General features: G+C 42.3%; 1 protein-coding gene across 1 annotated transcript in view; it reads right to left on the bottom strand.

The window, feature by feature from the left end:
* The window catches only part of vat1 (vesicle amine transport 1), a 43,746-nt gene extending 21,831 nt beyond the window's left edge, over nucleotides 1-21,915 (bottom strand). The window contains exons 1-4 of the mRNA XM_080213413.1: nucleotides 21,365-21,915; nucleotides 13,893-14,100; nucleotides 7,325-7,495; nucleotides 6,907-6,996 (exon numbers count right to left, since the gene is read on the bottom strand). Of these exons, the coding sequence (XP_080069539.1) occupies nucleotides 6,907-6,996; nucleotides 7,325-7,495; nucleotides 13,893-14,100; nucleotides 21,365-21,694 (799 nt within the window). The 5' untranslated portion in view covers nucleotides 21,695-21,915. The remainder of the gene's footprint in view (nucleotides 1-6,906; nucleotides 6,997-7,324; nucleotides 7,496-13,892; nucleotides 14,101-21,364) is intronic.
* Nucleotides 21,916-24,682: the final 2,767 nt, after the last annotated feature.

The following is a 24,682-nucleotide window of genomic DNA, read 5'->3' as shown; positions in this document are numbered from 1 at the left end:
TCCAAGATTGTAACATGGATGCTTACTAGAGCATAGGTTGTGGTAGACTTGCTGAATTTCAAAATTCTTCTTTAAAAGGGAAAGCTAGCTAGAGAGGGAAAGTTGTGGCAAGTATAGAGGCCTGATCACCATAAGACAGGGCAACACTACTGTCAAGATCTACTAACCTTGCCCAATTAATAGTCGTAACCAATGAATCACTTGCAATGGTTTCCCTTACTACTGATACATCTGGTGTCCCAAAGATTGGCTCTCCATTTCCTTGTCTAGATACCAAACCTTGGTGACTTACGTGGTCTATTTTTACACATATGGACAAAAGCCAGCTTTAACTTCACCTCCATTGTCACCAAACCATACTTTACTTGCTGGGCCTCTAGAATTTTCCTCCAGTTGAACATCAGCAAAATGGAAGACTTCAATATCACATCCCATCACAAATTATTTTCCAACTACCAACTCTATCACTGTCCCTGAAGTTGTCTGAGGTTAAACCACACTGCCTGCCATCTTGGAGTTCTCAGATGAGCTTCCCATCACATCAAAAAAAACAAAATCACCAAGATCAGTTATTTCCACCTTCAAAACATTATCCTGCTCTTGCCCATCTACTCCCAAAGCCTTCATACATGCTTTGTTACCTCTGGCTGGTATTATTCCAACACATTTGTGGCCAACTTTGTTTCATTTATTCTACAAATGGTCATTCAAAACTGTGGCCAATGTGCCAATTTCCACAAAGTCCCACTCATTTCTTCACACAAACTGACATTTCCATTTTGTGCCCTCCATGCTCTCACCCCTTCCTATCCCAAATTCAGTCATTTGCCCTTGGAAATGTTACCAATCTAACCACTGACAGCCATGCCTGAGGAAGCAGTTGTCAGGGCTTCCCAAACTCTCTTCAGGTACTTGCTTCGCTATCTCATTTAGGACACTCAAAGCTTTTGGGCATCTGGCTTAAGATAGCTTGGTATCAAATTTTGTTTAAAATGCACTAAAGTGTTTTACATATTTAAAAAACAAAAAGGTGCTGTATAAATTCTAGGTTGGTTTATTTACTCATTGCAATCGGCCCAAGCTGACATGGAGATTCTCCCTCTTTTCCTAAGAATCTTCACTACGAAGTGATTTTGCTGGTTACGTTGACTCAAAATGCCAATAGCAAAGGCACGATCTGTGCAGCTGATAAAAACTCAGCAACTACGTAGAAGCCCGAGGAAATGCTGCTCCCACTATGTAAAAAGCCAGTTCCTGTAGCCAAGTGCTTAAACAAACAGGAATACGACATTTATAATGGTAGATTCAATGAAGGAAAGCCCATTTAGGATGGAAGGAGACAATGCTGCTGAGGAGTGGGGTGGGGAGAAGGAGGAGGAAACAATCTATCCCAGGGATTTACAGCTCAACTCAGGGCAGTTAGGAGAGGCCCAGTAACAGGCTCTGCTACTGGAGGATTAATTAGCCAAACTTTTGTTTAAAGTTCAATTTGTGTGGTTATCTTCATTTGGTATTTACATTAATACCCACAGTCAGAATCAGCAAACAGTGCAAAGAGGCACAGAAAGACAACGGTAAAATTAACAACACACTGAAATGATTACAGCTCCCACAAAACAAAATGGGTATCATCTGAATCTTAAGATTGAAAAATGTCTCAGTCCCAAACATTAGGAAGAAAAATCCAAGACATATTGCACTGAGGCAAGAGTAGGAAACTAGTCAGGCTGCTGCTTTCTCTGCACCACAAGTCATTACTGTTTATCTGTGGCTACACAGAAACCCCTACAGTGCAGAAAACAGCCATTTGGCACATCAAGTCTGCACCAACTACAATCTCACCCTGGCCCTACCCCATAACCCTACATATCTGGGTGTCAATGGGTGCTATTCAGATTGGTGGTTGGTGACTAGTGGAGTGCCCCAGGGATCGGTGCTGGGGCCTCAGCTATTTACCATTTATATAGATGATCTGGAGGAGGGAGCTGAGTGTAAGGTGTCGAAATTTGCTGATGACACAAAGATAAGTGGAACAGCAAACTGTGCTGAGGGTGTAGAAAGTCTGCAGAGGGATCTAGATAGGCTGAACAAGTGGGCGAGGACCTGGCAGATGGAATACAATGTTGGCAAGTGTGAGGTTATCCACTTTGGCAGGAATAATAGTAGGAAGGACTACTACTTACAGGGCGAAAAGCTGCAGCATGCTACGGTGCAGAGGGACCTGGGGATCTTGGTGCACAAGTTGCAAAAACCCAGCCTACAGGTGCAGCAGGTGGTCAGGAAGGCAAGTGGGATGCTGGCCTTCATAGCGAGGGGGATTGAATATAAAAGTAGGGAGGTCTTGCTGCAACTGTACAGGGCACTGGTGAGGCCACAGCTGGAGTACTGTGTGCAGTTTTGGTCGCCGCACTTGCGCAAGAATATTTTGGCCTTGGAGGAAGTGCAGAGGAGATTCACTAGGCTGATACCGGAGTTGAGGTGGTTAAGCTATGAAGAGAGGCTGAATAGACTGGGCTTGTACTCGTTAGAGTTTAGAAGGATGAGGGGGGATCTTACTGAGACGTATAAGATGAAAGGGATGGATAGGGTAGAGGTGGAGAGGTTCTTCCTGCTCAGAAAGGACAGCAGGACTAGAGGGCACAGCCTCAAGATAAGGGGGGGGGGGGGGGGGGGGGGGGGGGGGGCAGTTTAGAACAGAGTTGAGGACGAACTTCTTCACTCAAAGGGTGGTGAATCTCTGGAATTCTCTGCCTGTTGAAGTGGTGGAGGCTACCTCGCTAAATATATTTAAGACGCGGGTAGTTAGGTTTTTGGTAGGCAAGAGAATTAAGGGTTATGGGGAGAAAGCAGGAAAGTGGAACTGAGCCACTTCAGATCAGCCATGATCTTACTGAATGGCAGGGCAGGCTCGAAGGGCTAGATGGCCTACTCCTGCTCCTATTTCTTATGTTCTTACATTCTTATATTCACCCACTAATCCCTCTAACCTACTCATCTCAGGACACTAAAGGCCAATTTTAGCATGGCCAATCAACCTAACCCACACATCTTTGGACTGTGGGAGGAAACCAGAGCACCTGAAGGAAACCCACACAGACACGAGGAGAATGTGCAAACTCCACACAGACACTGACCCGAGCCAGGAATTGAACCCAGGTCCCTGGAGCTGTGAAGCAGCAGTGCTGTCCACTGTGCTACCATGCCACTAGGAAGCAACTTGAGAAAAAGTCAGGTTTAGTCAGACCTGTTTAGGATTTTTGCTCACTGAGATGATACTATAGATAGGCCCAAGTGTTCAATTTCCTTGAAGCCATTAGCATTCAGCTAGGGAAGTGCCCACTGACTTTTAAAAAAAAGGAAAATCCAACTACGCAATCTGCAGCTGTTCAATGGTTAGAAACATTTCCCACAATTCTTTGAACAAAATGGTGCAAACTGATAGGATTCGTCTGATAACACATTAGGAGATACTGGCGTGACAGTATGATTGTAACAATCTGCATTATAGTCAACTCAAATAGGAGGGATATATCGTTGTTTAAAGTCAATAGATTTTCATACTTTCACAGACAAACTTATAAAATTCTGACAGGATTAAAAATTTGGTTTGTGCTTCAAATCCATACACTGTTCCAAGTTTGGAAAACATTGTATAGCAGATGACACTAAAATAGGTGAGGTAGTTAAGCTGCAATGAAGAAATAAGCAATTTTACAAGTGGATAGGTAGGGTGAGTGGGCCAAAATTTGGCCGATGGAGTTCAAACGTGGATAAGTAAGAGGGCGGAAAAATAGAAAGGTAAAATTACCCAATTGGAGAGAAACTTCAGAGTTCTCACAGAAAAACTGGTATGCAGGCAATAGGAAGGCAAATAGAGTTTTGGTATTATAGCAAAAGGAAGAGAGTATAAAAGTAGGAGGTGTTGCTGCAACTATGCAGGTCCACCTGAAGAATGGGCTCCCTTGAGGAGCAATGTGGTTGCACTGGAGGTCGATTGGGGATGAAGGGTTTGTTATGTGAAGAGAATTGAATAGTTTAGGCCTATACTTTAACATTTAGAAGAATAAGGAGATTTGTTGAGGAATAAAATATACTAAAAGGAGACAGACAGCATAGATGTAGTGACAGCATTTCCTCTTTTGGGCCAACAGTTTAGGATAAGGCGTAGCAGATTTAAAACTGAAATGAGGACAAATTACTTCTCAAAGAATCTTGAATTTGTGGAATTCACTATCCGAGTGCAGTGGGTGTCAGGATATTGAGCAACTGCAGAGATGGGACAGATTTTTAATGAGCAATGGGTTAAAGGGTTATGGAGAACCAGTAAGAACGGCTGAGACAAGGTCAGCTATGATTCTATTGAATAATGGAGCAGGCTCAAGGCGTTGAATTGCCTGCTCTAGTTATGAAGTTTTGTACATTAGAAGTCATAGTCCATTCAATTGAAAAAACAAAAAAATCAAAGCCAAGAGATGGAAATCAAACAATATTTGTCCAAGAGCTTCTATAAAGTTCACTAAATTGGGTTAATTCCTTGTGGACATGCTCATTTCACAAGTTGCTTTAATAAAGTCAGCAATGCCCATCATCAATAAAACAACTTTTCAAATCTTTTACCAGGGTTTAATTATACTAGCTAGCATGGTATTAGACTACAGTTTGCTAGTAATCTGCAAAATAGGCTAAGAATGTTAAGAAAATCAATACTTGACTACTGAGAATAATGTAAAAACCTCAATATTGGTACACAAAATAGATTTAAATACACCTATATGAATCTTGTGCTGCTGCAAAGCTTTGTTTATAATTTACATTCCTAAAATCTTGACTCAAATATAGGAACCTCCAGATATGATGGCTTAATGACTATTGTCTTGAATTAGTACAGAGGCCACAAGTTTAAATCTTCATCACTGAACCCTGTGAAATTTTAATTCACTAAATCTGTAACCATGAAGATACAGGATTGTCATTAACAATCCAACCAATCAGGGATGGTAATCAGCCATTCCAATTCAGTTTGCCCTACACTTGACTCCAATTAGTTTTAGTGTCACAAGTAGGCTTACATTAACACTAATGAAGTTGCTGTGAAAATCTAGCTGCTACACTCAAGTACACCAAGGAAGAATTTAGCATGGCCAAAGCACTTAACCAGCACGTCTTTTAGGAAATCAGAGCACCCGGAGGAAACCAACAGACACAAGGGGAACATGCAGACTCAGCAGAGACAGTGACCCAAGCCAGGAATTGAACCTGGGTCCCTCACACTGAGGCAGTAGTCTTAACCACTGTCATCCAGTGGACACAACTGGCTCCAAAACATTCAGAGCCAGTAAACAGGCAAACAATTAGCTTGTCATATCCCAGAATAAATTACAACAAATCTTCAACTCCAAAATCTCTCACCATCCCAATACAGACATAACACTCAGACTCAGGTTTACAACATGGAAACAGGCCCGTCAGCCCAACTTGTCCATGCTGCCCTTTTTGTTTAAAAACCTCTTCGTTCCAATTGCCTATGTCCCGCTATACACACCTTACCCATATACCTGTCTAAATGCTTTTTAAATAGACAAAATTGCACCCCCCTCTACCACCTCTGGCAGATTGTTCCAGACATGCCACTGAGAGAGAAAAAATTGCCTCTCTGGACACTTCTGTATCTCTCCCCTTTCACCTTAAACCTATGCCCTCTAGTTTTAGGCTCCTCTTCCTTGGGAAAAGATATGACCATCTAGCTGATCTGTGCCCCTCATTATTTTATAGACCTCTACAAGATCACCCCTCACCTTCTATGCTCCCGAGTCTGTCTATCCAGCCTCTTATAACTCAAACCATCATCAAGTCCCAATGGCATTCTAGTACATCTTTTCTGCACTCCAATTTAATACCCAATTATAGGGTGACCAGAACTGTACACAGTATTCCAAGTGTGGCCTAACCAATGTCTTGTACAACTTAAACAAGACTCCCAACTCCCGTTTTCAATGTTTTTACTGATGAAACCAAGCATGCTGATGCCTTCTTCACCACTCCACTTAAGGAGCTATGAACATGTATCCCTCAATCTCTGTTCTGTAACTCTCCCCAGTGCGCTACCATTAACTGAGTAAGTCCTGTCCTGGTTCAATCTACCAAAATGCATCACCTTGCATTAATCTAAAATTAAACTCCATCTGATATTCATCAATCCACTAGCTCAATGGATCAAGATCCTGTTGCAATCCAAAAACCTTCACTGTCCACTATGCCACCAATCTTGGTGTCATCTGCAAACTTACTAACCATGCCTCCTATATTCTCATCCAAATCATTAATATAAATAACAGTGGACCCAGCACTGATCCCTGAGGCACACTGCTGGTCACAGGGCTCCAGTTTGAAAAAACTCTGCAACCAATCTTGGCTTCTGTCATCAAGCCAATTTTGTATCCATTTGGCCACCTCACTCTGGATTCCGAGAGATTTAACCTTATGCAACAGCCTACCTTGTGGTACCTTGTCAAAGGCCTTACTAAAGTCCATATAGACAACATCAACTGCACTGCCCTCATCTACCTTCTTGGTTACCCCTTAAAAAACTCAATCAAATTTGAGATATGATTTTTCCACTCAAAGCCATGCTGTCCCTAATCAGTCCTTGTGTCTTTAAATGGTAAGTGACTCAAGTCAAAATTCTTTAATTCCCTGAAACCAGTCATCACAAGAGCTAAAGTGGATTAAGGAGAAAGTCACCACCACCTTCAGGGCAACATGTTACAGAACAAGAACAAAATGCTACATGCACAACATTTGTCAATGTCAACTATTTCATTAAAAAAAATTGTTTATGATGTTGCTACAGTGATTAGAACATTTCTTCCAATGCACCAGTCAACCACTACAAATAATGTTATTTACCATATAATACAATTTTTCCCATTGGCTTAAGCAAATTAAAGCCTTTAGTCGTGTCACCTCCTCCCAGGGGATCCAAAACGATGTCAATACCTTAAAACAAAGGAGAAAGAAGTTACAAATGATGAAATCTCAGCAGTTACGTGACCAGAGTTGACGAAATTACAGTTAACACTTGAGTGAGATAAAGCGTGGAATGATGCAGACCAGCACTTAAATAGTGAGAAGATCTGATCGTCAAAACTGTAAATTTCAAATGCTACGCCATGCACATTCCCTGCAAGATTAGAGCCATTATTCCACCCAATGTTTCATTTAATAGCCCATCTGTGAAGATAAACAAGACATGAAGGATATTCAAACCAGTGAACCTTCCGGCCATTGAAATTAATTAATTTTGCTTCTCTTTTCACCCCATTACCATTGGGAGAAATCTTCCTAACTTCTTCAGCATAATCCAAGGTGGAGTAGTCAATGGGATGAGTCACACCATTTTCTTTGAGGATTTCGTGTTTAGATGCCAAGGCAGTGCCAAAGATGGTCACATCTTTAACTATTTTACACAGTTGTATGGCAGCAGTACCCACACCACCTGCAAACAAACCACACAAGAAAAAAAAAATACATCAGTAATGACCTAACTTGTGTTGGTGGACACAAATGATGAGCATACCTGAGTGGATTAAAACTGTCTCTTTGCACAAAAGCATGTTAGGCATCAGAATGTTCCCATTTCTCAGAATGGAGCTCCAAATCATTTTCCCTGCATAACTGCAGAGCTTGCGTTAGTCCTTGACCGGTGTTGCAACACAAGGTTACAAGCAAATTCAACAATGACAAGGAATTACTACTTTGTGCATTCTGACTCAACTTTCTGCCACCTACAAAAATTTACTCTTTAAAAAAGTTTGGCACAGCCTATTCACAATACAATTAGAATAAAGTCCCAACAGTTGTGATGATTTGATGTTTACAGCAATGCAGAGATTTATTAATGAAGGATTTCAGTGTTAGTAGGCAGAAAGGAATCTTTTGGAACATCAGTACTGAAACCTCCCACCAACCCTTCCCCCTCCCTGTCTGTAGTGGTAAAGCAGGGAGCGACATGGGAAAAATAAACAAGTCTATTTCTTTTGTAGATTTAAGAAAGGTTATTCAGCATAGTATAGTTTGGCCGATTACTTCAAACTGAAAATGCCTTTTGTCAAGGGCTTCAGTTGGAATCAGTGAGGTTATTGAAAAATAGGGTCAAAATTGAAACCACATTCTTGCCAAGTGCAGGCTAAAAGAAGCACACTTATTTACAACTTTACACAATGCCATGACAACAAGTTAGTCAAATCTGCCCAAGTCTCACTTGATAGTGGCAAGACATTAACCATAATGAGAAAAAACAGTTGGTGTTTGTAGAAATATAGAAAGTTGAAAAAAAAGCACAAGTTTGCGTAAATAGGAATGGCATATATATTAAACAGAACAGTACACTGAAGCTGGAACCAATCATAATTAGATTTTAAGCAGTAGATTAAGCAAACCACATGTGAAAGCTTGAGCAAATTCAGCCTGATTAGCATGTAAACATTAATTTGACCAATAAAATCAAAATTTTGTCTGAAATGATTTTACTATTAGGTTTTAAGTGATTGACCTAACAAGCATCATCATCATGGATAATAAATTAGGTCATGTCATAGATAGAGGGGAGAACTGGCAGAGGACAGGCTTAGAAATAAAGCTTGGAAATAAAGAGACTTGAAAATTATATTGGTTTTCATAAATTATCCTGGGGAGGATTTACTGTAACTAAAAGACCAAATACACAAGACTGCATTCAGATACTGCAATTACCATGAAGTGTTGAGCAGTTAGTAATTCTCATTTCATTGACAAAGATTATCTAATTTAACTGGCAGTTAGAATCACAATCCCTGCAGAGCAGGAGGCTGCCATATGGCCCATCAAGTCTGCACTGACTACTATCCCACCCAGGCCCTATCCTGCAAACCTCCCTGACGCTGAGGGGCAAATTTAACATGACCAATCCACCTAACCCGCACATCTTTGGACTGCGGGAGGTAACCCGAACACCCAGAGGAAACCCATACAGACACAACGTACAAACTCCACACAGACAGTGACCCGAGGCTGGAACTGAACCAGAGTTCCTGGTGCTCTGAGGCAGCAGTGCAAACCACTGTGCCACCATTCTGGAGAAGTTGGAAGTGAAATTGTTTGGGATACATTTTCAATATGGATTGGAAGTGCTATAATTGAACACCTACAGAGCACTATGGTAAAAACAGTGTTGGCACTAACTTTATTGGCTAGGGGATTTTCAGAGTAGCTTCATTGCAGTGTTAATTTTAGGCTTGGGTCACTGTCAGTGTGGAGTTTGCTCTCCATTCTTGCGTTTGTTTTCATCCACAATCTGAACAGGTGCTGGAAGTGGTGACTAGGAGAATATCACCGTAGCTTCATTGTAGTCTAAATGTATTTGTGTCACTAATAAAGAAACTTTAAAAAAGGCATTTTAGACTGATATTATCAAAAGGCAGTATATAAAGAGTCACTTTTTTCTTCCCTCAGACACTATCACTAACGGATAAAAAATATTACCACTTGAATACATGAAGGAAATAGCTGAACTCTCTGCTCAAACCCCCTCCCACCCATACAAAGATCTGCCAAGCAATTATTTTCCATGCTTTTCTAATTGTACTGAAAACTATCTGTTTAGCATGGCCTTGAACTGCCTTCTGGAACAGTCATTTGTTCAGGAAAGACTGCAGTGTTTTTCCTTAATGGCACACACCCAAGAATCTGCTTAACTCAAAAAACATTCCAACATATCAGAAATCCATTATAACAAATACCACCAACCTTCTAAAAAGGAAAGTTAAAGCCATCAAGTCTGTCCTTAAGACATTTGTTTCAAAGTTTGATCTTAAGTTGCACAGATGCACACAGAAACTGCTAGCTAAACTATATTTAATAAATGGTAAACAATTCCCACAGCAATCTCATCTTAATGGAACACTCCTTCCAGAGAGAGGTCAAAGGACTTCATGACTGAACACTCTAAACCAGCAATAATCCCAGTGTTATCCAGTTGCATCAAAAGGATACAAAGTATTTGGGAAGCTGCAACATCCATGTATCATCATACACTTATGAAAAAAAGGTTTCTTTCCAGCCATCATGAAGGTTTTTTTTAAAAGAAACCTCGAAGTAAAGCTCATTTATTAGTGCCACAAGTAAGGTTTACATCAACACTGCAATGAAGTTACTGTGAAATTCCCCTAGTCACCACACTGACACCTGTTTGGGTCAATGCAGCTAACTAGTGCACATTTCAAATTGTGGGTGGAAACCCACACAGACAGGTTGGCTCCACATTCTGTTCTTTTCCTTTAATCCAGGGCAGCATAATGGTTAGCCTTGCAGTTCTAGGGACTCAGGTTCAATTCCAGCCATGGGTGACTTTGTAAAGTTTGCATGTTCTCCCTGTGGCTGCACAGGTTTCCTCCCACAATCCAACAAGGTGCAAGTTAAATGGATTGGTCTTGGTAAACAAGTGGGTTTACAGAGATAGAGCACAGGAAGAGGGCCTGAGTAAGATAGGTTGGAGTATTGGTGCAGACTCCAAGGGCTGAATGACCTCTTCTGCACTAGGGATTCAAATATAGCAATTCTGTGGGTAACAGTTGTCTCAATGGTGTATGCATTCTAATAGAGAACACCACTAGTCCATTGAAGAGTGCAGAGAAACTGCATCCCAATATTGTTCTTTTCCTGTCCCAGGGAACAGGATTTATAATGCTAATCTTATTGCTAAGTTAACATAGCACAGAACAAAATGGAGAAGAGAACTTGAAACCAGGCATTTTAGGGCCTATCAATTAAATGCTTTGGCTATACTCCCTTTGGAGCTGCAAGTCCCTTTGTCTTTGCAACAAAATAAAGTGGAAGGTACTTCTAATAAAGGAGGAATCTATTCTCTAGCTTCAATGGCCTTTTCATTGTGAAATATTTCATATTTCCAAGCTGCACAAGTAATTAAGATCATGGCTTTCTAGAAATTTATTAGAAGCAAACTTGCACTCGGTCATGTAGAACAGAGTGAAAAACATTCTATTTGAAAAGACAGTTAAAAAGCAGAATCTCATATGCCACGATTTTGGCAGCTGTACCTTCAGCTGCCTTAGTCCTGAGCTCCAAAATTTGCTCAAAACCTCTGCCAAGAGGTTCCTTAAAAACGTACCACAGAGCAAGCTTTTGGTCACTTGGCCTTCTCTGGCTCAGTGACAAATTGTATTTGGCACTGTTGGAGACCCGTGATGTTTCACTATATCCGCTGTATCCTTTTGTTGCAGTTAAGAGGTGTGGTCAGACTTGTGCTCCAACTCCCCACTGTTATAAAGATTTCATCACTATTTGAATCACCAGGGATATTTCCTGCAGATTTGGCTCACACCAGCATTACGAAAACGTTTCCAGGTCATCATTTTGTAGCTGTTTGTGGGACCTAGTTTTGTGCTGCATTAGAAAACAGTAACCACATCTGCAAAAAAGTAGTTTGAAAAACATTTTGGGATATGGAGGATTTGAAAGGAACATGCAAGTTCAGTTTCCACTGAGGTGATGACCAAGTGGTCTTATCACTGGATTATTAATCCAGAAACTCAGCTAATGTTCTGGGGGTTCAAATCCTTGGTGGGATTTGAATTCAATAAAAAAATTGAACTCAAGGATCTACTGATGACCATGAAACCAGTCGATTGTCAGAAAACCCATCTAGTTTACTAATGTCCTTTAAGGAAGGAAATCTGTCATCTTTGCCTGGTCTGGCCTACATGTGACTATGGTTGACTGTCAACCACCCTCTTGGGATGGCCTAGCAAGGCACTCAATTCAAGGGCAACAAGAGCTGGGCAATAAATGCTGGCCAACCAGCAATGCCCATGTCCCATAAATGCATATAGAAAGATCAAATAGGCAAACTGAACACCAGAAATTGTTAACATCTGTTGAGGGGGGAAAGTTAATGGACAGGATTTCCCCCATGGTCTTCAGAACCCCACCCTCATTGTCTAATGGTGATTGGCTGGGTGGGGGCCCAGAAGACTACACTGTGCAGCAAGCTGTCACTCAACATTCACCTGAGCTGAGGGATCTTTAAAAATAATAGTTCTTCAATCAAGTACTGCTTGTAAATTTAGCCAAGTCCTATATTACTATCCAATTGCAGAGTGAGGTCAGAAGTGAGACAGATGTTATCAAAAGCAGGCGCTGTTAAATATTTATAACCTGAACTTTTGCCCAAGCATGTGCACAGTTCTTCAGTCATGTTCACAGTCATCTTCCAGTCTGAGAATGGAGCCAGTTACTCACTGGACATTTGTATCCACATCAAGATTCTGGGCATGAACCGATTTTAATCAAATGAAGCTATCATCATCAAGATTCTCATTATTAGTTTCTGCACAGAGCCATTTAGAGATCGCAATTCTTCACTTCAATATTAACATGGATACATGCCATCCACCACCCACCCACGATGAGGAATTATTGGCTCAAGTTCCAAATTATACTTCAGTACATAACCCAAGTTGGGGCTTCACTGATGGGGCTTCCTGCATTCTCTCAACTGCCATTTTTTCAGGTCATCCATTAAACCAAAGGCTCCTAATGCACAAAATCCAATGAAGCCATTCATGCAGCAAGACATTCTGCCTTTTGCAAAATTTGCAGCAACAAAACCACATGTTGAAGTTTATGGGACCTTACAGTGCACAAAATGGCTGCCATATTCCCTCCATAACAGGATTGCATTTGACGGGTTTTGATTCAAGCTGTTGTTTTACACAAGGTGCAGCAGAAATTACTCAAAACTTGCTTTAAATTCAAGTTTTCTTAAAAAAACGTGTCACAAGTAGGCTTATATTAACACTGCCATGAAGTTACCGTGAAAATCCTAGTCACCACACTCCAGCACCTGCTCAGGTACACCGAGGGAGAATTCAGCATGGCCAATTCACCCAACTAGCACACCTTTCAGACTGTGGGAGGAAACCAGAACACCCAAAGGAAAACCATGGGGAGAATGCACAGACAATGCTCCAAGCTGGGAATCAAATCCAGGTCCCTGGCACTGTGAGGCAGCCGTGCTAATCACTGTGCCACCCGTAGTCAAACAACAAGTGCCAGACCACAATACACAAATTTATTATAGTGAAAAAGACACTTATGATCCATTCCCTGGTAGAAATGTTAATTCCTAGGGGTCACAGGTAAAAGGGGAAGTTTAAAGGAGATGAGAGAGACAAGGTTTTTTTCATACACAAAACAGTGTTAAGTGCCTGGAATGCACTGCCAGAGGCAGTGGTAAAAGTAGACACAACAGCAATGGTTAAGAGACACCATGACAGATGGGCAGGGAATAGACCAGTGGTTAGCACTGCTGCCTTACAGCGCCAGGGACCCAGGTGACTAAGTGCAAATTCCATTCTCCAAGTCTGCATGGGTTTCTTCCAGATGCTCTGGTTTCCTCAGTACAAAGATGTTCAGGTTAGGTTGACTGGCCATGATAAACTGCCCCTTAGTGTCAAAGGGAGTAGGAAGGTAAATATTTGGGGTTACGGGGATGAGATTGTTGTCAGTACAGACTCGATGGGCCAAATGGCCAGTTCCTGTGCAATACTTAGTTTCAACTCAGTATCTCAAGGCACAAGTAGCTTAGGAATTGGTAACTACACAAACTTATTCCTGTTGGCCACATGCCAAATGAAAGTGAGTAATGACCAAATTAGCACTTGAGCAGATTGCACCTTCCTTGGCAGGTTTTAATTGCTTAATGATAAATTCTCACTCCTTCTGGAGTCCATTGGTTCCCACTTACAAGTGATTCAGTTTTCAAATTGGACGTTACAGTGTAGTGCAAATTTCCTGTACGGAGAAGTGAAGCAAAGAGATGAGACAGGGATGCTTACCAGCTGCCATGTGGATGAGGATGCTCTGGTTTGGACGCAGGTTGGCAAAGTCATAGATCATCATGTATGCAGTGACGTAATTGACAGAGATAGTTGCGGCCTCTTCAAAACTCATCCCATCGGGCATCAGGAAGGTATGGCTGACTGGAACCACAACCATCTCTGACCACAACCCTGCTCGGTTCATCACAATCACATTGTCCCCAACCTTAAAAAGAAGCACAGCCACACAGTCAGGTCTGAAGCAGCAAGCAACAATTAAACACAGCATTGTATGGCAAAAGAAATCATTCCATTTCTGACCCCCAGATTACTGCTGACAACTTAACCCTGCCAATAATTCAAAAAGGTTCCCATTATACATGTTGAGCCAATTAGATCATCATTGGAGATATTCACACCTCCCCTCTCCCCCCAACAACAGTCTGTACACTTCATTTAACAACTGTTCAACTTGGAGTTCAGAACCCATTTCAAGTCAATTACTGAAAGAGTGCTAAATAGAAACAGGGTTGTCTAACTGCTAAACTGTAAAACAGCAGTTCAGAGTTCTAATTGCCTGTGACCAATGATCAGCTAAAATGATAAGGGAAACAAACAGTCCAAGGAGGTGAAAGGTAAAGAGGATAAATCAGGTTCTCTATACTGTAGAAAGAGCCCATTCTGCCCAGCAAGTCTGCACCAACTCAGAGCATTTTACCCAGGCCCACTCCTCCTTCCCTTTCCCGTAACCCCACATATTACCCTCACAAATTCCCCTAACCTACATATCTAACAGGCTATTTAGCACAGCCAATCCAGACATCTTTGGACTATGGGAGGAAACCTGAGCACCCAGAGGAAACCCATGCAGACATGGGGAGAATGTGCAAACTCCACACATGGCTGGAATTGAAGCTGGGTCCCTGGCACTGTGAGGCAGCAGTGCCAGCCACTGTGCTGCCCCATAAACGATCATCTTTCTAGACTACTTCCACTTGGCTTCAAGTGCAAGAAATGAGATTCCAGTACATTTGCTTTATCTTTCACCCTTTAAGGTTTTGCAACATTTCATATGTTTTTTTTTATTTGAAATGTTTTGTCACAGGAGGCACATAGCCTGACCAGTGAAAACAGTAACTTCTCAGCCTCTGTGGTATCCATTGGTCACAGAAGGCCCTCAGGATACTGCGCTTTTACTTAGGAAAAATGAGCAGAAGTCAGCAAATTCAGCCCCTCAAGCCTGCTCCATCATTCAATCAGATCATGGCTGATCTCTCCCTGGTGTCAGATCCACTTCCCTCCCTGTTCCTCATATCCCTTTGACCCATTATCAGAATGATCCTTCTTCTTGAAACAATTTGGTGACCCACTGTGCTATGGGGCAGCAAGTTCCACAAATTCACCACCCTGAGTAGATCCTCCTCATGTCAGTTTTAAATGTAGCACCTTGATTGCCACAGACATCTGGGCAGCCAAGTGATCATCACATGCTGCATCCAACTGGACAATTTAGTTTTAAAATAATGGCTTAAGTTCTGAATAGTTGTGCCCCTAAGCCAGCATGGACCTACTGCTTCCATAAGAGATCAGACAAAGGAGCATCTATTATAAGCAGTCCGAAATTACTAAACTCCTGATGTGTTCTAATTGTACTTTGAAAGAGAGAGAGAAGATGGGCTGCATGGTGTAGCATAGTGGTTAGCACTGCTACCTCTCAGCACCAGCGACCCTGGTTCAATTCCAGCCTCGGGTGACTTGTGGGGGTTGCATGTTCTCCCCATGTCTGTGTGGGTTTCCTCTGGGTGCACTGGTTTCCAAAGTCCAACAATCCAAAGTTGTCTGGGTTAGGTGGACTGACCATTGTCCATTAGCATCAAGGGGATGTGCAGGCTAAATACATGGGATTACAGGAATAGGGCCTGGATAGGCTTTTCAGCACAGGCTCATTGGGCCAAATGGCCTCCTTCTATACTGCTGGGATTCTATAATATCTAAATTCTGTTCCACCAGGACTTCATTGTTAATGGTTACAGATACACAAATATATATGGAATCATGAAAAGTCTCATGGGTTCGATACTACCCAATGGAAGCAAATAAAATCAGAATTAGGACTAGTGTTCAGGTTGCTATAATTGTAGCCCCAAAGGCACTGCTACAGTATGTTAATAGACCAAAAGTCTAGTGATAATAATAAGATACAGTGGGACATTTGCAATTGTTTCTTCCACGTGGCTAATCTTAGAAAAGACTACAGAAGCTCAAGAAATTGAACTCTGTACTGGCTCTCCCCACCCCCAATAACAAATCCATCTACAATTCAGAGTATCCCAGAGCAGCAAATGTGTTACTGCAAAAAACAGAAAAGCCCTTTTCTTTTTCCTTCCTTAACTTCCCCTCCCCCTCCCTAAGCAGCTGCACCCAAAGCACTCTCACAAGAAGTTCATAGATGTTTAGTGACGCTGACACCATACCACTCGAGCCTGGGGAGATTTTCTTCCAAATCTAAAAGAACTAGCATCTGTTCACAGGAACAGGTTTCCAATGCTAACTGATTCACTTGATCTGAAAACTTTTTTTTTAAAGTCAATACTTCCTTACTTTTTTAAGTTCATTATATTGTACACAACTCCTGATCTTGCTTTCCCTAATCTAGCCATCATCTATCATTACTGACCACTTATAGAAGGTGCACATCCTTCACAAAAAGTTCTAATTGGAATAGAACCTACTTAAAGGGCAGTTTTACTTAATTAGACACTGCTGAAATCAATATTTGTATAATCTTTACAGGGTTTAATTTTTAGGTCCTTTGTCTCATAGCTTAGTCTTGTACTGCAAACTTTTCTTACATCTGTTGCACAACTTCATGATCATATCCTCATTGTTTCCCAACCTCTTAAATTGCTCTGAGATTGTGAACCCTTGGTTGCTGTCTTGGTCATCTGTGGTGACCAATATTGGTCAGGTCACCTGACGAAGGGGCTAACCCGAAAGCTTGCGAGTATATTATCAAATAAATAGGTTGGACTAAAACCTGGTGTTGTCAGACTTTTTACTGTGACCAATATTGCACATTTAGTTTCATCAAGCAATACTGTAGTTGCACAAATTAGGCCACAATCTTCTACCTTATCTTGCTCATTGCATTGTGATCACACAAGTACACCTAGCTTTACCAATAAATTATTTCATTCACACTTATTATAAAAGATAAACATGTTCGCCTCCCATTGCTCTGACAACCTAGTCATATCTGCCATCTTAAATGCAAAATAATTTAAAATGACTCATCCTCATCTCAATCTTACACCTACATACTTTATGGCTTAGACAATTAATGTAATTTCTTTCAAATGTTTTATCATTTTCAATTCTTTAATGACTTTTTTCCATTATTCATGGTGTATGTGTATCACCATACCCATTATCCACCTCAGATGATATGCATTTCACTTAATGTGCTGTACAAACCACTGATATTTGGCTTGAAACTTACAGCTAGTTCATCACAAGGGCTGCAAATTAAAAAGTGATTACTGTGCATCTAGATACTGATGGTAATTCTCTGCCATTAACTGGTAGCAGTCAAATGCTATTCCCAAAATATACTTCAAGAAAAGCTTCCTACAATTGCTTGTACACTAGATTAAGAGGTTCTGAATGTGAAAATTATATGCAGTACAGAAGGTTATTGGAAATTATTTTCCAGCCACTGATCTCCCAGAACCTATTTGATCATCTTCAGGAGTAACAGAACACCCAAAGTAGCAAGAGGCCATTCAGCCCATCAAGCCTGCACTGAACAACAATCCCATTCAGGTCCTATCCCCATAGCCCCATGTATTTACCCCACTAATCTCTGACACTAAAGGGGCAATTTAGCAAGGCCAATCAACCTAACCACCACATCTTTGTAGTGTGGGAGACAACCAGCACACCCAGAGGAAAACTCACCCAGACACAGGGAGAATGTGCAAACTCTACATAGACATGCACATGAAGCTGGAATTCAATCTGGGTCCCTGGCACTGATGCAGCAGCGTTAACCACTATGCCACTCCAGAATTTCTCACTAAATTATTCCAAGGTTTGCTTGATTTTTCTTACCCATCAAGGCAATAGCATGTGTGCAGCAAGAGGGGCAGTGCACGATGGAAGTGAATTTGTGCATTGAATACAATAGTTGAACACTCTTGACAGACCAGATACTCGCCTGTCCTTTGAAGCAAAGATATCAAAAAAGGTGGATGTTACGATCAGTCTTCCATATAAACTACTTCTCTGCAATAGTTCCCTCAAGATTAGAACATAAGAACATAAGAAATAGGAGCAGGAGTAGGCCATCCAGCCCTTCGAGCCTGCCCCGCCATTCAATAAGATCATGGCTGATCTGTCGCTGCTCAGTTCCACTTTCCCGCCCTCTCCCCATAACCCTTAATCCCCTCTCCTATCAAAAACCCATCAACCCGCGTCTTAAAAATATTTAGCGAGGCAGCCTCCACCACTTCAACGGGCAGAGAATTCCAGAGATTCACCACCCTTTGAGTGAAGAAGTTCCTCCTCAACTCCGTTCTAAACCGCCCCCCTTTTATCTTGAGGCTGTGCCCCCTAGTCCTATTGTCTTTTTTGAGCGGGAAGAGTCTTTCCACCTCTATCCTATCCATCCCATTCATCATCTTATACGTCTCAATGAGATGATCTCTCATTCTTCTAAACTCTAACGAGTACAAGCCCAGTTTATTCAGCCTCTCCTCATAGCTCAACCCCCTCAACTCCGGTATCAGCCTAGTAAACCTCCTCTGCACTCCCTCCAAGGCCAAAATATCTTTGCGCAGGTGCAGCGCCCAAAAATGCACACAGTACTCCAGTTGCGGCCTCACCAATGCCCTATACAGCTGCAGCAAGACCTCCCTACTTTTATATTCAATCCCCTTCGCTATGAAGGCCAGCATCCCATTCGCCTTCCTGACCACCTGCTGCACCTGCAAGCTGGGTTTTTGCGACTCATGCACAAGGACCCCGAGGTCCCTCTGCACCGTCGCCTGCTGCAGTTTTTCGCCTCGTAAGTAATAGTCCTTCCTACCATTTTTCCTACCAAAGTGGACCACCTCACACTTGCCAACATTAAATTAAATTAGCACTGCAATTGCCATGCCTATGCAATTCTCCTTGAATATGATTTGGATTTTTATAAAATTCTAACAGGCTTGGACAGGATGGATTCAGAAAGAATGTTCCTGATGGTGGTGGGGAGTCCAAAACTAGGGGTCATAAAGGGGTTGTTCTTTTAAGGCACCAAACAAGTAAAGCTCTTTTAGAATTTGATGATCAGCCACGATTAAAATGAATGGTGAAGCAGGCTTGAAGGGCCAAACGGCCTCCTCCTGCTTTTAATTTCTACATTTCAACATTTCTCTTTCACAGACGCAAAATGGGGGTTGATTTGAGACACAACCTCGCGGCTCACGATACGCATCTGCTTAATCATATAAACCTTCAGCAAGTGCTACATGATCTCAATCCAAGCAGTAAGGCACATACTACAATTGCTATCAGCATCCCTAGATTAAGGGTCAGGGTGGGAAAGGGAGAGAATAGTTAGCCAGGTTGTTGCTACTCATTTACCCTTGCTTTAGTCATGGTCTATGGACAATAAGCAAAGACTTGATTGACCTTAGCCAACTATCCTTCCCTAGTTCAGCTGCCTACCAATGCCTCAGTCAAACTTCAGCTCGTCTGAAATTCTGCTGGCTGGATTCTGCCCCATAACCACATCTCACTAACTCACTCGTGCTGACCTCCCAATTGAGAATTCTAATCTTTTAGAACACTGCCCATCTACTCTAGCCCCACACCCACCATTTTGTCTGCCCACAGCCCTACCCTCACCAACGATGACCCTACTTCATGGTTTGGAATGCCTCCTGAAACCCTTCTCACCCCTCCCACTTTTCCTAAAGTCTTGGTCACTCCTCCCAACTGCCTGTCATTTGATAATTAAGTCATTTTTGTCTGATCATGTCCTTGAAGCATCTTGGGACATTTTACAACATTAATAAAAAAGGCACTATATAAATATGAATTGTTGCTGACAGTCTCATGAGTAAGTTTATCCCCACCCCACCCTCACCCCTTCAACTGGTACCCTGTACCATGAAGGAACCAGCACAGTCCAAACTGGTTGAAATTCTACATGGGGGTACTTCAAATAAACCAAATTGGAGTCATGGAGCAGGATTGTCCAGCCACACTCACCCAAAGACTGGAAAATCCCATCCGAGGTTACCGGATCTTTGCATGGTCCGTGCCTCACTTGCGACGCGGAACAGAAAAATTAAGGCCATAGAGTCACACAGGCCCTTTGGCCCAACTTGTCCATGGTGGATCAGGTTTCCTAAACTGAACTGGTCCCATATCCCTTTAAAATCTTCCCTATCCATGTACCTGGCCAAATGTCTTTTCAATGTTGTTAACTGTACCCAACCTCTACCACCTTCTGTGGCAGCTCATTCCACATAATAGAGATTGTTATTCTTATAGCCAAAGAATGGCAAGTGCTCAATGTCTACTATTATCTGCACTGCTGCAGGGAGTGCCCAGACTAGAGATGCTAGACACAAGGCACCTCCCACTGCAGGGAGCAAGTGGGGAAAAAAAAACTGACCAACTGTTAATCCCCATTCAATCTTGCAACCAGACAATTAAGTGCTGCATTAACTGTACAAGCATCTCAATTCCTTTAAAACAAAGGCATAAAGTGAACAGAAAAGGTAAATTAAGCTCAGTTAATATGGCAATAGTGTTAATTGTCAAAAGGGAATAAAAAAACAAAGCATTTGTTTAGAATGGTCAAGTATTACAGAAACCTTTTACTGCAGTATATAAACACAACACTACTTCTTCAAAAATACCATTCCTAAAGATTTCAGGTTGGACGTTGTGAATCCAAAGAACTGGTTCCTCCAATTTCTATTCAACAAAAGGGGAAGTGATGGGAGTGGCATTTCCAAATCCATTTAAACATATGGCGCTCTTATTTTCTTTGAAGGGCAACATTTATTGAAAACAACGTCTAGCTAAAAGTATGGTTTCTAAACTACACAGAAGAGCGTAGTGTGGAGATAACAATAAATGCCCTTTATAACCCCCTCCACACGTTTTAAAACACAGGGATCTGATCAGACAGAGTTCAGTAGAACAGACAGTCTGGGAGATTACAGAAAGCGGGGAGTTACGCCAGCCTCGCTCATCTGGGGAAAAAAAAAGAAACCTACAATTCGAAACGGCAAAACTCAGCCCCAAACCCCCGCAGTTGCCTTTCTATTGGGTTCAGAGGCGCTTATCGTGTGCATCCCCCAACCCAACACCCTTGGGGAGAATTTGGGCGGTGGCTTGAGACAGATCTGAGCTATGCCGGAGAAATTGTTTGTTTTTGTTTGGGGGTGGGAGGAAATTAGAAGCAGCAACAGGTAGCCCCAGCACCTTACCTTTCTGTCGGTCACGTCGTCTCCAATCACTTCCACAACCCCAGAGCACTCCATGCCCGGAATCAATGGGGGAGAAGTCGGGAGTCTATCATACAGACCCTGCCTGGCCATCAAATCAGCAAAATTCAAGCCACAAGCCTTGACTCGGACTAAGATTTCACCTGATTTAGGAGTGGGGAGATCTTTCTTGACCTCCACTTTGAGTTTATCATAGCCCCCGAAGCCAGTGAGCACAATGGCTTTGTAAGAGATCGCTGGCGCTGGCTCTGCCTCTTTGGTTTCTGGTTGAGGCTCTTGTTGTTGGGGTTCTTTGACTTCTTCCCCAGACATTGCTGATTTTTTTTCCCCTTTCTTTCCCCCCGGCCCCGCAACTTTAGAAAGAAGCGCAAAAAAAATACCCAGGCACGGGAACGAGTTAACGCTTATGGCATAAAGCCGCTCGACAAAAGAAGAAAGCTGGTCAATTTCTAGCGGTTTCAAGCCACTTAACAAGAAAGCTCAGCTACTCCTAGCAAAGGATACAGCGCTGGAAATCACACTGAAAATATGGAGCTGGAATTTCAAGCTTCAGCTCGAAACGTCACCGGATCTGCAGCCAGTGGATTCAATTGTTTTTTTAAAGCTGTAACCCTCCCAATTTTTTTTTTCGCTCCATTCCGCTTGCAAACATTGCTGCCTAACTAAAGTGCTGATTATCTGTAGATTAGCGTGTTTGAGTACTTGTCTGAAACCGAGCTCAGAGCTAGAAGCTTTTGTTCCTCCCTCCGTTACTTTAGAGATACATTCAATGTCAAAATCCACTGTTGGGTCATTTTTTTTTATTTGATCAACTGGCGTATTATTGTGCTGCCTTTCTCCCCTTCAAACAAGGAAAGGATTGGTGAATTGTTCTTCATTGCCATTCCAATAAGGTAGTCTCCCTTTAAGAGTAAAAAAAAAACCCAAATCCACACACTTAGGAAAGTTAGTTTCCAAAAAAACGAAATGGGAGGAGGAGTCACTAAGCAGTAGCAAAGTGGAGTTGTCCTAAAACTACCCAAACTGAAGGGTTATCATACATATCTCCCATACAGTTTTTAATTTCAATTTTATGTACACTAATGTCGCTTATAACTCAAAAAAAACATGGTCTCACCCATTGTGATGCTTCCTGCGGACAGTGGAGAGGATGTTTGTCAGAATGTGGCTTGTGCAATTTCGCTTTCCCCCCCCCCCTCCCCCAGTGCTATATGCTTTGCCAGTGCAGTGCAGGCTTCCTCTGTGTATATGGAGAGTTCAAAATATCTCCAGGTGTCAATGCTAAAAGATTACATTTGTGTACATCAATTAGGATGGTTTGGTGGATAACCAGAAATTATTTAAAAGTTTATTTATTAGTGTCACAAGTAGGCTTACATTAACATTGCAGTGAAGTTACTGTGAAAATCCCCTAGTCCCACACTCTGGCGCCTGTTCGGGTACACTGAGCCAGAATGTAGCATGGCCAATGTACCTAAACAGCATGTCTTTTCATAGAATCCTAGGAGGCTATTCAGCCCATCAAGTTTGTACCGTGCACAATCCCACCCAGGCCCTATCCCCATAACCTCGTGAAATTTACCCTAATTTCCCTGATGCCCAGGGGCAATTTAGCATGGCCAATTCATCTAGCCTGCACATCTTTGGACTGTGAGAGGAAACTGGAGCACTGGGGTAAACTGGGGACCATGTGCAAACTCTGCACAGAGAGTCACCTAAGCCAGGAATTGAACCCGGGTCCCTGGCACTATGAGGCAGCAGTGCTAACCATTGTGCAACCGTGCCGCCCCATGGTTAAATGGCACATGTCACAAACTAAAATAGACTTGACACTTTTTTAAAATGTCCATTACTCCCCATCTTTTGAAGTTATTGGGGGTAGATTTTGATCTGACTTCTGAGCATAAAACCAATATTGGCTGCCTGATTTTTATTTGCGTTAATTACAACACAAATTAAAGTTACTTTTTTTCTCATAGGCAGCCGATCTGCTTTGCCAGTTTTACACCTAGGGAGATTAGCTGAAAATCTATCCCAATAACTCTGCCTAGGATAGGGTCCCAGGAATGCTGGCCAGCATGTCATTCCAGGTCTTGACATGTGTGCCCAGGGAATGTTTCGACAGGAGACTTAACAATGGGATATATCACTGCAGAAGTCAATTCAGTCTGCACCTGATGTCCAATACCCCAATCCTTTCCAGCAGGGATTGTTAGATAGCAAGCGTTTTCACCAGTTTAAACTTCCCTGGCCCCAAGGTGTTAAAGATAACTGTAGCAGCCAAACTGGTGTCCTAATTTTTTTCAGTCATTCATGGGACGTGGGTGTCACTGGCTGGCCAGCACTTATTGCCCATCCCTAGTTGCCCTTGGAGGGCAGTTAACATTACTGTGACTCTGGAGTCACATGTAGGCCAGGCCAGGTAAGGACGGCAGATTTCCTTCTCTAAAGGTCATTAATGAACCAGATGGGTTTTTCCTGATAATCGACAGTGGTTTCACAGTCATCAGTAGATTCTTAATTCCAGATATTTTTTATTGAATTCAAATTTCACCATCTGCTATGACGGGATTTGAACCCCAGTCCCCAGAACATTAGCTGAGTTTCTGGGTTAACAGTCTAGCGATAGTACCTCTAGGCCATCGCCTCCTCATAGAGACCAAGTAACTCAGTTACAGCCCTGGAAATGAATTATTTTGTGTTTTCGCTATGGCTCACCAGCACTTAGACAGCAGCCTTCCCAGCTGCATAATGGGCTGGAGTGGGATCGAAATCTGTTGGAGGCAGAGGCTATGTGTGTCCACTACCTTTCCCCAACTATTCTCCCCAGCCGTTCCCCACCCTATGCTGAGATCAGAAGCCTGGCAGGACTGGATGAACGAGGCCATGTGTTAGAAATCCTGGCAGTTCTACCTTCATACTAAGCCTTGGTTCACCTCTGAGTCAGAAGGCTCTGGGTTCAATCCTAGGTCTTGAGACTTAAGAACTAATTCCAAGAAAATACGTCAGTGCAGTACTGAGGGGGGTGTGACACTGCAGGATGTGCTGACTTTTGGATGAGATTTTTTTTAAGCCAAGGCAATATTTGTTCTGTGCAATTGACATAAAAGATCCAATGGCACTACTTGAAGAAGAGAATCATAAAATCCCTGCAGTGCAAAATGAGGCCATTCAGCCCATCAAAACTACACTGACCACAATCCCACCCAGGCCCCATTCCCACAACCCCTCATATTTACCCTGCTAATCCCTCTGACACTAGGATTAATTTAGCATGGCCAATCAACCTAACCTGCACAT

This window comes from Carcharhinus amblyrhynchos, chromosome 27 (genome assembly GCF_965287045.1).
Source record: "Carcharhinus amblyrhynchos chromosome 27, sCarAmb.v2.hapA, whole genome shotgun sequence".
Classification (NCBI taxonomy): Eukaryota; Metazoa; Chordata; class Chondrichthyes; order Carcharhiniformes; family Carcharhinidae; genus Carcharhinus; species Carcharhinus amblyrhynchos.
The sequence above is the reverse complement of the archived record's forward strand: the minus strand, read 5'-3'. Positions and strand labels throughout refer to the sequence as shown.